Here is a 15,593-nt window from a genome sequence, read left to right as displayed (position 1 = left end):
GACCCTTTCTTTTTCTTCTGTCTAAATTCAATATGAGAGAGCTTAATTAAACTGCTAAATACAACATGTGATTAACAAGAACTATATCATCACGTGAAACATAAAAAAAAAACTTTTGATATTCTATTTTGGATTAGACCTGACTTTTCTTCTCTTGAATATTAAATAACTATTCATGTAACACAGAAATATTAATAACTAGAGGACACAGTGATCGTTTAATTTATTTACCATGAACCATAATATTTGTGATGAAGACCAAAAGGGGCAAGGATTTAGGATTCAATGTATATAGTTTTCTTGGCAACCAAACAGGGGAAGCTATATTAAAACCAAAAAAAAAGAAAAAAAAGAAACACATCCATTAATACTAACGAGATAGCAGAAAACTCACAATCTCCATCCTTGTCAAAAAGACAAAAAGCTTCTTTAAACTCAACAATCTGTTCCTTACTTAGTACATCTGCCATGTTATTTCCCGTGAAAACTTAATCAGGACACTCAACCTTTTAGAGAGAAAGATAGAGAGAGAAAGACAGAGAGGATAGGGAGAGAAAGGGTAATAGTAATAGTATATGTTATGATATTGTTGAGTATAGTGGTTTATACAATTGGTTTTAGGGGCTACTACCACAAACAAAATTAATTAAATCAATGATTTAATGCCTTTGAGCCTTCTGAAATTCTTTCAGAACTGACTGAAAATCATTAGCTAGCTTGGCATATGCAATTGTCTTGTCAGTTTGCAATTTATTAACAAACAAAAAAATCAAAATCAAAAGAGAAAGAAGAGAGATTAAGGACTTTCCATGAATTAAAAATCATAATAAGACTTACAGTAATTTGATTATTATGTTGGTGATCGGCCTCACTGGCTTGCCTGAGTTTGGATGAAGTCTCCTTCACCAATTGTGTGATATGGTTCCTCGTTTTGTGTCTGTTTTTTAAAAAAAAAAAAAAATTAGTAAAAATTGAGAAATCAGAAGATGATGATGATGATGATGATGATGGTATAGATTAATAAAGAGGGAAGGTTTTGTTTACAGTTTTTCTTGAAGTTGAAGAGTATCTTTGGGGGTGCCAAGGGAATTGACGAGGTGGAAGAAGGAAGAGACGGCGGTGTTGATTTGGAAAATCCCTGAAGCCAAAGCCTAAGATGAGATGGATGATCGTGGAGAGGATAATCAGAGGCGTACAACACTGATCGGAGAAGCCCGACGACTGATCGGAGGAGGCGATGATGATCTAGGTCGTATGGTCATCTGGAAATGTCACGTTTTGCTACAGTATAAAAAAAAAGGCCAAATAGTTAAAAGGCCCAGTATTACTGGCTTTTTACTTATATGCAGCCCATTTAGTAATTATTTTATTACTTGGCAAATCAGTATTCCCGTGTGTTTAGTTTTAGGTTATTAGCCTATTTTTTAATAATAACACTTTGTTAAAAATGTCATTTTTTCATTGTGATATATACTCACAAGTGTTGTAGTGGCAAGTGTCTCCTCCTTTTTGTTCGTCTTAGCCTCCTTCGGCTGTCCATAATCCTGTTTCAATTTTGAATAATGCCTCTTGTACTTTTATGTCTTCATTTACTTCTAATATTTCTAATAATGTTCACTCTAAGTACACGTTGTGGCATAATAGACTTGGTCATCCTTCAGCCAAAGTTGTAAAACATATGCTTCAACATGTAATATTCATTCTATCAATAAAATGCCTACTGATTTTTGTACTACTTGATGTCAAGGAAAAATACATAAATTTCATTTTCCCTCTTTTGCTTCTCAGTATACAAACCCATTACAACTAATACACACAGACATTTGGGATCCTTCCCCAGCATTGTCTTCCAATGACTTTGCACACTTTCATTAACTTCAAAACTCAAGTTGAGAATGAACTTGGTTACAAAATAAAGGTTGTCCAATATAATTGGGGCGGGGGGGGGGGGGGGGGGTGGATTATTCACACAACACATGAACATATTGGTTTGGCAGAACACAAACGTAGGCACCTTATAGAAACTACCCTAACACTTTTACCCAATGCCTATCTTCCCTTAAAATTAATTTTGGGATGAAACTGTGCAAGCTTCTACCTATCTTATTAATAGGCTTCATTCCCCTGTCAGTGGTAACTCTACTCTTCTCAAAGTACTTTTTGATGAAAACCAATATTACACTAAGCTTAGGATTTTTGGTTGTGCTTGTTATTCTAATATTAGACCCTACAGTGACCATAAGCTACAAGTTTGGTCTATGAAGTGCACTTTCCTAGGCTATAGTTTCAAGCATAAAGGATATAAGTGCCTTGCTAAAACTGGTCGTCTCTATATTTCTAGAGATGTGGAGTTCAATAAGCATCATTTCCCCTATTATACTACCTCATCCACTCTTGTCAACAACCCCACATCACTCCCAAAGTCCACTCCTATTCGTATCCCCACTGTCGCTACACTAAAGACCACCCCCATTATACATCCCTCTCTCTCTCCACAAAATGGTTATAACTCTAATGATATATCTGCCCACCATGTCCCTTATGATTCAATGAACTGCAATTCAAGTACTTCACCTACATCTCATGGGTCTTCTCATTAATTCTCACACTATTCCTCTTCCACAAAATTCTGCCTCTGTGACTCCTTCCCTTGCCACTGTCCCTATTGTTCCTTCTGTGTCTGTCTCTATTGATGAACCAACATCATCAACACAACCAGGTCTCTCCAACACACATGTGATGGTTACTCAGTCCAAAAATGGTGTTTATAAGCCCAATGTGTTTATTGATTCCAAGGAACCTTTGACTATTATTGATGCTTTGCAGAATATTCAATGGAAAAATGCAATGGCTGAAGAGATTTCAGCTTCAAAGAGGAACACCACTCGGTCATTGGTTCAACTTCCACCTAATTGGAAACTCATTGGCTGCAAATGGGGCTTCAAACTAAGGGAAAATCCAGATGGAAGTGTTCTTAAGCATAAGGATCGGCTGGTTGCTAAGGGTTTTACCCAAAGGTATGGCTTTGATTTTCATGAAACTTTTAGCCTCGTGGTTAAGCCAACAACAATAAGAGTCATTTTCACTATTTATGTCTCTAGAGGTTGGTCTATTAGACAATTAGATGTGAATAATGCATTTTTTAATGGAGATTTAATAAAAGAAGTCTACATGTCCCAACCTCCTGGGTTCCAAGGCAGCCATAATCCAAAGATGGTGTGCAAGTTACATGAGGCCTTGTATTGCTTGAAGCAAGCTCCAAGGGTCTGGTTTGAAAAACTCAGCACAACTCTCATTTCTTTTGGTTTTTCTCCATCTCGGGATGACTCTTCTTTGTTCATTAGAAGTACTTCTTCTCATGTCACTTAATTTACTGAGATTATGTCACTCATTTCTTAGCTTCATTTAACTTTTGCTCTCAAACATCTAGGACAAGTGCATCATTTCTTGTTAAAGTTGAGAAGACTTTCCAGGGTTATCATCTATCTCAAACAAAGTATATGAATGATGTTTTATGCCGAAATAAGATGCAGTTGGCCATCAACTTGCTACATCGATGTGTGGTGGATAAAAACGCGGTGCCTTTGGAAGTGATCCCATTGCTGATCCAACTGTGTACCGAAGCTTAGTAGGTGCTTTGCAATATGCCACCATAACTCAACTTGAGATTTCTTATGTTTTCAATACAGTGTCTCAATTTATGCATAAGTCACTTGAATCACATTGGAAAATCGTAAAAAGGTTGTTGCGTTATCTCAAAGGCACTCTTCATCATGGCATTCACATCCGAATTAACTTTTCTTAGGATATTGTTGGCTTTTCAGATGCTAATTGGGCATCTGACCATAATGAGAGGCGCTCTACTTTTGGTTTGTGTGTCTATATGGGATCTTCTTTAGTCTCTTGGTCATCTAAAATGCAACCCACTGTTTCTCGTTCCAACAAAGCTGAGTACAGAAGTTTGGCTAACTTGCCTGCTGAATTTACATGGATTGAATCACTTTTATCTGAGCTCTGAGTACCTTCTTCTACTCCTCCAGTTCTATGGTGTGATAACATCAATATAATTCTTATGTTTGCCAATCCTGTTTTGCATTAGAGAACCAAGCATATTGAGCTCGATTTGTACTTCGTTTGTGAGAAGATTGTTCAAAGCGTTCTAGTGGGTAAGCATGTCCCCTCCCAAGACCAGATTGTAGACATATTCACCAAAACATTGTCTAGTTGAGTTGAGGCTTTCTCACCTTTTAGTTTAGGGGGGGGGGGGGGGGGGGGGGGGGGTTTAAGAGTTAGTTAGTTGATAGATTTCTGTTACAACTGTTAGAGCATTCTATTATGAGTTTGTTACAACTCTTCTGTACACTATTGATTAAGTTAATGCAATAATACTTTTCCTAATAATAATAATGCATGTATTTGTTAAGAAAAATAATGTATCCTGCTTGATGGAATTAGTAAACAGAACTTACTTTGTTTAAATTAACATGAAATCTAAAGCATTCATTATTTTCAATATTTTTTTTAAAAGCCAATAATATATATAAAATATTATTGGGTAGTGATTGTTTTTAAATAGTATCTATATGTACTTTTAGTATTTTTGATACATTAATAAGTTGTAATTCTTTTATTTTTACATGATGATGTATAATATAGTTGCACGAGACTTCCCACAATTTTTTAGGAAATTTCCAATAATTTAAAATGTCAAATTTAGGATTTAAATAAAATGTTGCACGCATGATTGTTTTGATATTTATACGCGTGTGCAACCGAATGTTTAAATTCTTATTTCCATGTCTTAAATTATTTTTGAATTTTCTAAAAATTTGTTGAAGGTATTTTGCAATTACATTATACATCGTCAAATACAAAATGTATTTACAACTTATTTATGTACCAAAAATATATATAAAAAAATACCTACAATCAATAATTAAAAACAATCATTACCTTAATGGTACCCTATTTATATATAAATAAATAAATCATTCGAAAATTATACTAATGATATAAAACCTAGTTATTTTGATAATGAGTTACATGAAAAGAATAATTATTGGAATGTGAGGTACTACAATCACAATGAAGCGGCTAAAAGAATCCAAAATTCATGCTTTATGATGATAATATTTATTATTTTAGTTTTTTTTTTCATAAGTTAATTGATGATTAATGATCATGGCCATTATTGAATAGTCTGGAAAACGACACAACATCCAGAAGCAGTGGTCCTCAGCCACCCATATATGCATGCAGTTTAGAATTAATGTCCTCCGAGAACCTGGACTTGTACCTTTTCGAAGCACCTTTCGAGGGTAATAATACAATTTTTATATTTATATTTATATTTATATTTATAGAGTAATTTTACGGTGCAACTCACAAAAAGAGAGGCATTATTCTACCTCTTTTTGTTTGCACTGCTTGAATAGTTTTTTAGGTGAATTTTTTTTATGAGTGTGTATATTACAGTTATTTAGAATATGCTGCAAATTTTTCATAAAATTCTGAGTAATTTAAAGTACTGAAAACAATATTCAAATAAATTGTTTCACTCTAGAAATTTACAAAAGATTAGAAATAATATACACGATCATAAAAAAAAAATATCACCAATAACTATTCCCAGGATCCAAACAAAAAAATTGCATCGATGCTATATATATTTATTGGTCTTCCATTAGTTATAGGTTATATAACCATTAAAAAAATTGAAAAACGGCACCAAACCCATTAAGGTATGTCGTGGGGTTGCAAATTAAGAAAACATATGTAAATTATAACTCTATAAAAGTAGGTCAATTTCGTTAGTGTGGTACAACCATTTTCGAGCTGTTTATTATAAATTAACAATTTTTTCTTCTAAATGGGAACTCTATATTTCTAATACCAAAGTGGAACCTTTAATCACTATATCACCCTCTTTCTGCGTCTCTTTTAGGCCTTAATTATACTTATTGTCAATTATCTATACACAAAAATCACATATTGTACTTGATTATAACAACTTCCTCACTAGCTACTACTTAGCAAAATGGAGTTCATATCTGTCCGTAAACGACACACCCAAAAAAAAACAGCATAAAAATAAGTAGTTCTAATAAGCCTTTTGGAGGAAAATATCAAAAGAATAATTAAGAAATATTGAAAGAAAATATAACTAAACAAGATCATTATCATAAGAGAGCTCAGTGGAAATTATTACAACTATTAGGATGTTCTCTTGCTAATACTAGAGCATTAATAATTGAGAAATTCACAAAAATATCTAAGATTTTAAAAAATACTAAATATACGGAATTTGGAAAAAAAATTACAAATATATAGAACGAACATAATCGTAAATACAGAATACAATTTTTTGTAACTAAAGTTTACAAATTTGTAACTATATTTTATGATTTTGTAAACAATATTTACTAACTAAATAGAAAATTGTAACATGCTGTTACAAAATTCTTACAAACTGTTATCCGTATTATTATAATTTTTGTAAATTTTCATCTTTTTAAAATTTAGAGTGCTGCATGTAATTTTTCCTTAATAATACATGTTGAAATTTTCATCTAAATTATTATTATTATTATTTATACTTGTTTTAAATCTTTTTGATAAGATATTTTTTTTCAATCTTAACAAACTAGGAGAGTTCAACGCCTATACTAATTTAATTACGTAAGATACTACATTAATTTGACAAAAAATAAAGAATATTTTTCATCACTATAAAACAAATAAATAAATGCCACCCTTCCAAATTTCTCCTAAATTAGGGCATTTGTGCAGGCAGTACGTACCATTTCTTGTATGAATATAATAATGGGCCGGGCGGCCGGCCCAAATCCAGAGTTTCAACTCTGAACATTCTCAAATGAGTTGTTGGTAGTGGATATCACGTTAAGGACTTTAATATGTTGGTCCATCGAGTTTTCAGTTTACCTTCTTCATGACCTCAACTCATATAAACATTAAGTCAAACTAAATATATTCTAATAAAATTGTATATGGTATATTCATTATTATTAAGTACTTAAAATGATAGCACATTAACCTTAATTTCTTGCTTACATGCTGGTTAAATATATATATTTTGGGTTCTCGAAAAGGTTTCCAAGAAAAACATAGCACCTGGACTTAATCTAATGAAATAATAATAATAATAATAATAACATATTATAATGATTATGAAACCCCATCATCAAGTCTTCCCAAGTTAATGCTCATCAACTAATACTAAGTCCTATAAATATATGGTACACTTAAGAAGCTAATAAGATACATACATAAGAAAAACAAAGACAATATCCCATTTGATATACAATGAAGAACTCTGTCGTTTTGCTGCTTTTGTCCCTTACTCTCAGCTCTTTCGTTGTCGTTTTGGGTGATGATAGCCTTTACAAGAACCTGGACGTAACATGGGGAGAGGGTCGTTGCAACATACTCAACGATGGCAGTCTTATGGCAGTGACACTCGACAAAGTCTCAGGCTCAGGTTTCGAGTCAAAGAATGAATTTCTCTTTGTCAAGATAGAGATGCAAATCAAGCTCGTTCCTGGAAACTCCGCTGGCACTGTCACAGCCTTCTATGTAAGTATTAATTTTTAAGAGTTTAAATATATATTAATTAATTTTAGTCATTAATGGTGAGTTAATAATAATTGTATGAATTAATACAGCTATCTTCGAAAGGAGACCGCCACGATGAAATAGATTTTGAGTTTTTGGGGAATGTTTCTGGTGACCCATACACTCTTCACACCAATGTGTTTTGCAAAGGAGAAGGTAAAAGAGAGCAACAGTTTCGACTGTGGTTTGACCCCACTGCTGATTTCCACACCTATTCCATCCTTTGGAGTCCTCAACACATTTTGTAAGCCCTCTACCTACCTAGCTAGCTCTTTACACAACAATTTAAACAAGTATATGTGCACAAATTTATTAATGAAGTTCTTAATTAGCATTCAATTCAACAACATCTTAAATTTATATATATATATATCTGTACAAAAAATAATTGTTGTACAAATATATTAAAAAAAATACGAAATCGGAAAAAAAAAATTACAAAAGTAAAGAGGGATTTTTTTTTTTAAACAAAATATACAAATTTGAAACAATACTGATTTTTTTGTAAATAAAGTTTACAAATTTGTAACTAATTAAATATTACAAGTTTATAACCACATGTTGCAATTTTGCAAACAACATACTAAATAGACAATTATAACAATGAATAACAAAACTATTTGTAAATTATTATCTGTATTTTTGTAAATTTTTGTTTTTTTTATAAAATTTATAGTGTTATGTGTAATTTTTCCTTGACTATATAAACATAAGGACAATATGAAGCCTAACACTTTCAAACAAATAGGGGCCCAGAAGTTTTTGAAAAATATCACTTTCAAATATATAATTAAAAAAAAATTGCATTAGAGCACGGAGCACCTATAATTTTACTGTCAAGAAGGTATTAAACTTTTTATTGTGTAATTCATATCTATGTATAAGTTATAGTATTGGTGGCCACTTATGGGTGATTTTCTCTTTTGAGAAATTTGTAGGTTCATGGTAGATGGAAGTGCCATTAGAGAATTCAAGAACTTGGAGGGTTTTGGTGTTCCATACCCCACAAACCGGGCGATGAAGCTGTACTCAAGTCTTTGGAATGCTGATGACTGGGCCACAAGAGGTGGTTTGGTGAAGACAGATTGGTCGAAAGCACCTTTCAAGGCCTACTTCAAGAGCTTCAAAGCTGAAAACGGGTGCAGCTGGTCTCGTGGTGGATCATGCAAAACCATATTCTCTTCATTCAGCAACAATCACAGGCTCTGGGATAAGCTTGATCATAAAGACCAACAAAAGATGAAACAGATTCAGAAGGATCATATGGTCTATGACTACTGCACTGATTATGACCGATTCCCTCAAGGCCCTCCCAAGGAATGTTATTATAAGAATCTTTACTAATTATACATACATTTACTACACAGATCGAGGGAAATAAGTACAACCACTGATCTCTTGATCGATCGCGATGATGATCCTTATTATTATCAACCATTTTTCATATTCATTTTTTTTGCATTTTATTCTTTATTTTTGTTTATTTTAAAAAAACAATGACAAGAATCATGTACTCCATTGTTCCATGTAACAACAATTGATTAGTTGAGTTACTTACGTTATTGTTATATAGATATATGATCCAAATTTATTTCTATGTGACCTGAACAATGAATGAACAATGAACGGAGATGTATTTCTTTTATGTTTCGTTGTTAATAATTAATTACTACAATTGTTTTGGCCCAACTTATTACCACCAATTACAGAAATAAATTACACAAACCACTCTAAATTATTTCTCTCTCTTCCTCCTCTTTTTCTTCCACGGCGAACCACTACCAACCAGGAGTGTTCATCAAACCGCCCATAGCGCACTATACCACACCACACAAAATATGTGGTTTAGAATTATTCGCATTGTTGTGGATTGTATATTTTTTAAATCACACGCTGATTGAAAATTCATAAATGTGGTTTAGACCACAGTACAATTCATTGTTAAAAAAATACAAATTTTTTAATTGCTTTTCACTTTTACCATATAACCTCAAGAGCATATGATATGTTCACATCCTTTAGTTATAAAATTTATTATAAATTTTGTAATGAACTTTATTGTGAACCTTTGTCATATGTTGTTGAATTTTATTATGATGTTCCATTGTTAATATAACTTGTTATTAAATTAATTGAGGATATATGTGTAAATCACCTACATTTGCTCCACACTGTATTATATTTTTGTGCTGCAGTTTGAGGTCATGTGGTGCAGATGCAGTTTGAAAATTGTTCAAACTGTATATGTCGTACGATCCAATAAATTAGCAAAAAACTGCACCATCTGCATTACAAATACACTCTTATTGCAAACATCGACATGCGCTGCCCCAAGTCTTGTTTTCCCACTCGTTGTCAACTGCCATGGGTGGCCATACTAAGTTTTGTGGAATCGCCACTTTGAAGCTTTTGTTTTCCAATCAAGTCTAATGTTGAAACAAGAGGAACATAGCCCAACTACCATAGATTTCTCTCTTATTCTCTTTCTTGGACAATCTAGTAATATTTTGTGATTTACAAATGAGTATTTTGTATTTTATCGAAATACAGACTTCGTACCTTATATTTTTAATAACGTTTTGATACCCTGTCATTCGAAATCCAATATCTTTAGGTACTCTAGGCTCAAATTGGTCAATAATTTTTTTATTATATGTAAAGGTTGGTCAACAAATATATTTACCTTGCTGCCCAAATTTGATTATATATTAGGTTGTCTGTATACGTTTTTTTTTTTAAAAAAAAAAGTAGTAAGGTACATATTTGTAACCAGGAAATGATATCATATATACCACCCATTATCATTAAGAGATATTTTTCAATTTTAAACCTAGTCGACAAGAGTTCATTTGCAGTGCACTACGAAAATCTCACTTTTTAGTCTTAATGAAGCTTTTTTCTTCTTGATCAAAAAAAAAAAAAAAAATTTGTGACAAAATAAAAAATTTGTAACTAAAAAAATATTGTCATAATTGTTTTATCACTAAAAATTTCATGGCTAAAAGTATTTAGTTACAAACAAATAAATTGTTGTCGCTAGTTATATTTTTAATAACAATAAAATTTTTATTATATATAAAGATTGTGACTAAATTTATATTAGCAACAATTTATGACTAAATATTTTCTTCTAGGCATACAATATTATTAGTTGATATTATATATAAATGATATTTTTTTTAGAAAATATATAAATGATATTTAGAAAGAAACATTTTGCCACTAAAAAATTATTAGTGGCCTTTTTAGTAGTGGATTAGTGTCTCATATCTTTTCATCAATGTGGGATGTGTGGGATGAAATTAGATGGAGTACCCAGTTTTAGAGGGAGAGTTTAATTTCTAACTACTTTCTAATACTCTTACTTTTATACCCAATATTTCATTAAATCTATCCATTATACCCCTTTATTAATCTTTCTCCCTCCCAATCCTTCCACTGACCCATCATCTTCCGTTTACCAACCTAAATCCTTCCAGTTTTAGAGGGAGAAATTAATGGCAGAGATCTACGTGAAGGTGAGTAGGGTTTTTGAGTAAGGATACTGTAGGAAATGTAGTTATAAATCTGTGTAATATTGAACTAAATATATTTATTGGCTAATTTTGATTAACTAGTTTTAAAAGTGGGTATTTTCCAATTTATCCCGTGGGATGAAATTAGATGGAGTACCCAGTTTTAGAGGGAGACTTTAATTTCTAACTACTTTCTAATACTCTTACTTTTATACCCAATATTTCATTAAATCTATCCATTATACCCCTTTATTAATCTTTCTCCCTCCCAATCCTTCCACTGACCCATCATCTTCCGTTTACCAACCTAAATCCTTCCAGTTTTAGAGGGAGAAATTAATGGCAGAGATCTACGTGAAGGTGAGTAGGGTTTTTGAGTAAGGATACTGTAGGAAATGTAGTTATAAATCTGTGTAATATTGAACTAAATATATTTATTGGCTAATTTTGATTAACTAGTTTTAAAAGTGGGTATTTTCCAATTTATCCCTCAATGTGGAGATAGATTGGGTCGACCACATTAAAATAGGGAAGTTATATAAAATTTTCTTAATTAACTGTCCTTAGTTTTAGGAATTTTAATTGCAATATATGATTATTCTATAAATAAGAGGGTCACGATTTATCATGCACGAGCAATTATTTTTTTACACCAAATCTCTATAAAATTTTGGGGATTTTTAAAAATACATATATAGAAAAGTTTTAATTCATTTGTACCATTTTTCAAAAATTGTTTCATTTATGTATAACTCAAAGTATTTTTCGAAATTATTAAACAAAAATATATTTTCTTGTTTAAGGCATATATATATAGTATACATGTTTACATTTATAGAAATATGACTCATTTAATGTGGACTAAGTCAAGATTTCTTCTTTATTCTTTATTAAACCATAGTTATATCATGTGTACTAAAAGGTATTTTTGTAATAAGCAATTTAATTATAAGGTTGTAATAATAACACAATTAATTAAGATGGTGTTCCTAAAATATTAAAATAAAATTAAGAATATATTAACAATTAGAGTCAAGTTATACAAATCATGCAATTCACATGTAATTGGGATCCAAAAAAGTCATATACATCATATGCCCAAGTTTTATCCACTTATTTCATATAAAAAAAAAGTTTGATCCACTTATCAAATAATACACATTATAAAGCTGAGAAGAATTTCTCTATACTTATAATTAAGTTGCATGAGCTTGCATTAGAAGTTGCAGTGAGTTTGTTAGGTTGTATTGGGTTGCATTTGAGATTGCACCGAGTTGCATTGGACTTGTATTTGAGGTTGAGTGAGTTGCATAAGAATAAGCATTAGGTTGGATATATTTATGGGTTGCTTAAGGCGATTTATGAGTTGCTTTACATGTTATTTTTGGTTGCTTTTCTGAATCGACTTAGTTGTTTTAACATGTTAATTACGTTGTTTAACAACTTGCTTTAGGTTGCATGAGGTTGCATAAAGATGATTAATTTTCATAATGATTTTTTTTTAAGTTGCTTTAGTTGCATAACAAGCTACTTAACATGTTATAATTTGCATTTAAAGTTGCAGTGGATTACATGTATTGCACAAGGATAAAATTAGCATATGAGTTTTTAAGTTGAATTAGGTTGCATGGGCTTGCATTTGAGATTGCATAAGGTTGCATTGGACTTGCATTTGAAGTTATTTTGGGTTGCACTTAGCTTGCATGATGAGCTTGCATCTGAGATTGTAGTGGGTTGCTTTAGGTTGCATTGGGCTTACATTTGAGGTTGCTTTGGGTTGCATGAATTGCATAAGCATGAAATTTGCAATTGAGATTTTCAAAGTTGATTTATGTTGCATTGGGCTTTTATTAGGCTTGCATTTGAGGTTGCAATGAGTTGTTTGGGATTGCATTCAGTTGCATAAGCATGCATTTGAGGTTATAATGGGTTGTTTGTGGTTGTATTGAGTTATATTTGAGGTTGCAGTAGATTGCATGAACTGCATTAGGATGATTAAGTTGCATAATGAGGTTGCTTAACTTGATTTAGTTGCATTTGATATTACAATGGGTAGCATGAGCTTGTATTTAAGATTGCAATGGGATTAATTATTATTTATTTGAATACATGTATATATATAGGGCACTTATTCAACTCATCATATGTATGCATGGAAATGATGAATACAGCTCCCTAAGACAAAAATTATACTTTCTTCTTCACCTAAATACAAATAGTGATATCATTTATATATATATATATACTAGATACAAGCAACGTTCAATATGAACGTTTGCTTCGTTTTATTTATAAAATTTATTAATTATTTTTATTAAATTTATATTAATGTCATATAAATATCTTATTTTAATTAACTAATTTAATTATTTTTTGTTTAAGTTTATGTTTATTCTAGTTTTTGAATTTGAGAGTAACAACAATAGATTATATATTATATATTTAATGTAATATTAAATATTATACGTGATTTTATATTTAAGCTTCTTGCTAGTTTTTTTTAAAAAAAAAGCAATTTATTGCTAATTCACAATAGATTATATTATATGTTTAATATGGTATTATTCTAATAAGTGATTTAAGTTTAATTAAATTTTATTTAAATTATAAAACATATGATTTTAGTATTTTTAAATAATTATCATTGTAAAATATCTAAAAAAAATATCATATTTTTATTTGTTTAATTATTTATTATTTTTAAATAATTATCATTGTAAAATATCTCAAAAATATCTTATTTTAATTTGTTAAATTATTTATTATTTTTAAATAATTATCATTATAAAAATATTTCAAAAATATCCTATGTTAATTTTTTTAATTATTTATTTTATTTTATTTAAGTTTCATTGTTTACAAACTACCGTTAAATATAAGAATATTTTGTTAAATATAAGAATATTTTGTTAAATATAAGAATATTCTGTTAAAGTTAACATTAAAAAAATAAAAATCGTTAAAATCAAGAATTTCTGTTATCTATACATTTATTATATAAAAAAATATATATATATATATTTAGCAAATTCAAAAACTAATTATCTCTAGGAAATATAATTTGCATTCAAATATTAGAAATTGGTAAAGAGAATGAAAAGCTTGAAAAAATTAAGTAGACCGTATAAATGAAAGTGTAAATTTACTATTAACGTAAAAATGAAAGAAACAATATATATATATATATAAATGAAATGAAATGAAATAAAATAAAAAATAACATTAAAATGAACAAATTAGATAAAAATTCGTATACATGCTCATTTCCCCTAAGTTAAGAAAACTCAATAGCCTAAGTTAACCTCTCTTATTCTAAAAGATTTTACAACAATATTAATGATTCGTGGATGTAGTACTGTTCATTAATACCCGAACCGAACAACTTCATTTGTGACATCTTTCTAAATTCATATTTGTTACAAAATTGCAGTCAATATTTTTGTACTTTTATTGAGAGCCAACTACTAACTCAAGCATTTTTCTCCATTTTCAGCAAAAAGATGATTACCACAAAAATATGTCAAACAACCCTGAGGAAATCCTAGGCTTGCCCCCAGTCCACCATGAGACATCTCCACCAGATAAGGCTCTAAATGATGATTTGAACGCACAACATAAAAAAAAAATCAATATTAAAATGTAATATATTAAGGTATTACGTTATTAAAGGTATTTAGGTCTTAACATAAATTAGTTTGATAAAAATATATATATTGAGGGTACTAGTTTAGACTGTATTGAAAAACTAAACGTTATAGAAGCGAACAAGTTATTTGGCTTAAATCATGTCAAATTTTTACTCTCATTTTAGTTAGAACAAAAATTTTGTGATATTTTTACTAAAGATGCCAAAAAGTTGTCAAATTCTTGACAACACTAGCTGGCCCAGGCCCTTCTCCGGGCCCATGAGCTGAGGCAAAAAGTAAAAATGTATTGTAGATTTGATATAATGATAAATTGATTGTGTTATTTAATACATTAATTTTGAAGAAAAAGTAGGTGGTGTTTCCTACGTGAGAATTGTCTTCTTAAGCCCTTATTGAGTGTGGCTACCACGTTGAGGATTTTGGTTCTTTTATGCACAATAATCAAGTCAAACGTTCATATATTTTTTTCTCCCGTTGACACAATTGGCTTGTTAACAAATTAATCTGAAAATTCAAGTGAAATACCAACATAATTCTATTAAAAGGGATTTCATTCTTTCATTATATATTAAATGATTGGTTAGTGGTGGGCATAGTTTCAGTCACGAAAACGATTGTAAAGAATACATAGCTGGATTTTAAGAGTTGTTCCATGTCATTAAGACTACTACTACACAACTAAAACTTACAATAATAATAATAATAATAATAATAATAGAATTAGTCATAACGATGGTGAAACCCCATGAAGTCATAATAGTTTTAACCTATAAATATGATACTTTTCAAGCTATAACAT

At 30.5% G+C, this 15,593-nt stretch overlaps 1 protein-coding gene across 2 annotated transcripts; it reads left to right on the top strand.

Annotated features, from left to right (window-relative positions):
* Positions 1-3,883: 3,883 nt before the first annotated feature.
* Positions 3,884-8,976, top strand: LOC133783122 (xyloglucan endotransglucosylase protein 7-like). Of its 2 annotated transcripts, XM_062222661.1 has the most exons (4): positions 3,884-3,898; positions 7,330-7,593; positions 7,683-7,876; positions 8,571-8,976. In XM_062222661.1, the coding sequence occupies exons 1-4, from the start codon at positions 3,884-3,886 to the stop codon at positions 8,974-8,976; spliced, it is 879 nt and encodes a 292-aa protein (XP_062078645.1). The 2 variants fall into 2 exon arrangements, with proteins under 2 accessions (XP_062078645.1, XP_062078646.1); XM_062222662.1 differs by lacking the exon at positions 3,884-3,898 and having other exon boundaries at positions 7,324-7,593.
* Positions 8,977-15,593: the final 6,617 nt, after the last annotated feature.

Source organism: Humulus lupulus, chromosome 6 (genome assembly GCF_963169125.1).
Source record: "Humulus lupulus chromosome 6, drHumLupu1.1, whole genome shotgun sequence".
Classification (NCBI taxonomy): Eukaryota; Viridiplantae; Streptophyta; class Magnoliopsida; order Rosales; family Cannabaceae; genus Humulus; species Humulus lupulus.
Note: the sequence above shows the minus strand (reverse complement) of the source record. Positions and strands in the feature narration are given on the sequence as shown.

Excerpts from the sequence above, each read along its gene's own strand:
- LOC133783122 (XM_062222661.1), top strand. Across the intron at positions 7,594-7,682 it reads GCACTGTCACAGCCTTCTAT|CTATCTTCGAAAGGAGACCG; the intron begins GTAAGTATTAAT and ends GAATTAATACAG. Across the intron at positions 7,877-8,570 it reads TGGAGTCCTCAACACATTTT|GTTCATGGTAGATGGAAGTG; the intron begins GTAAGCCCTCTA and ends AGAAATTTGTAG.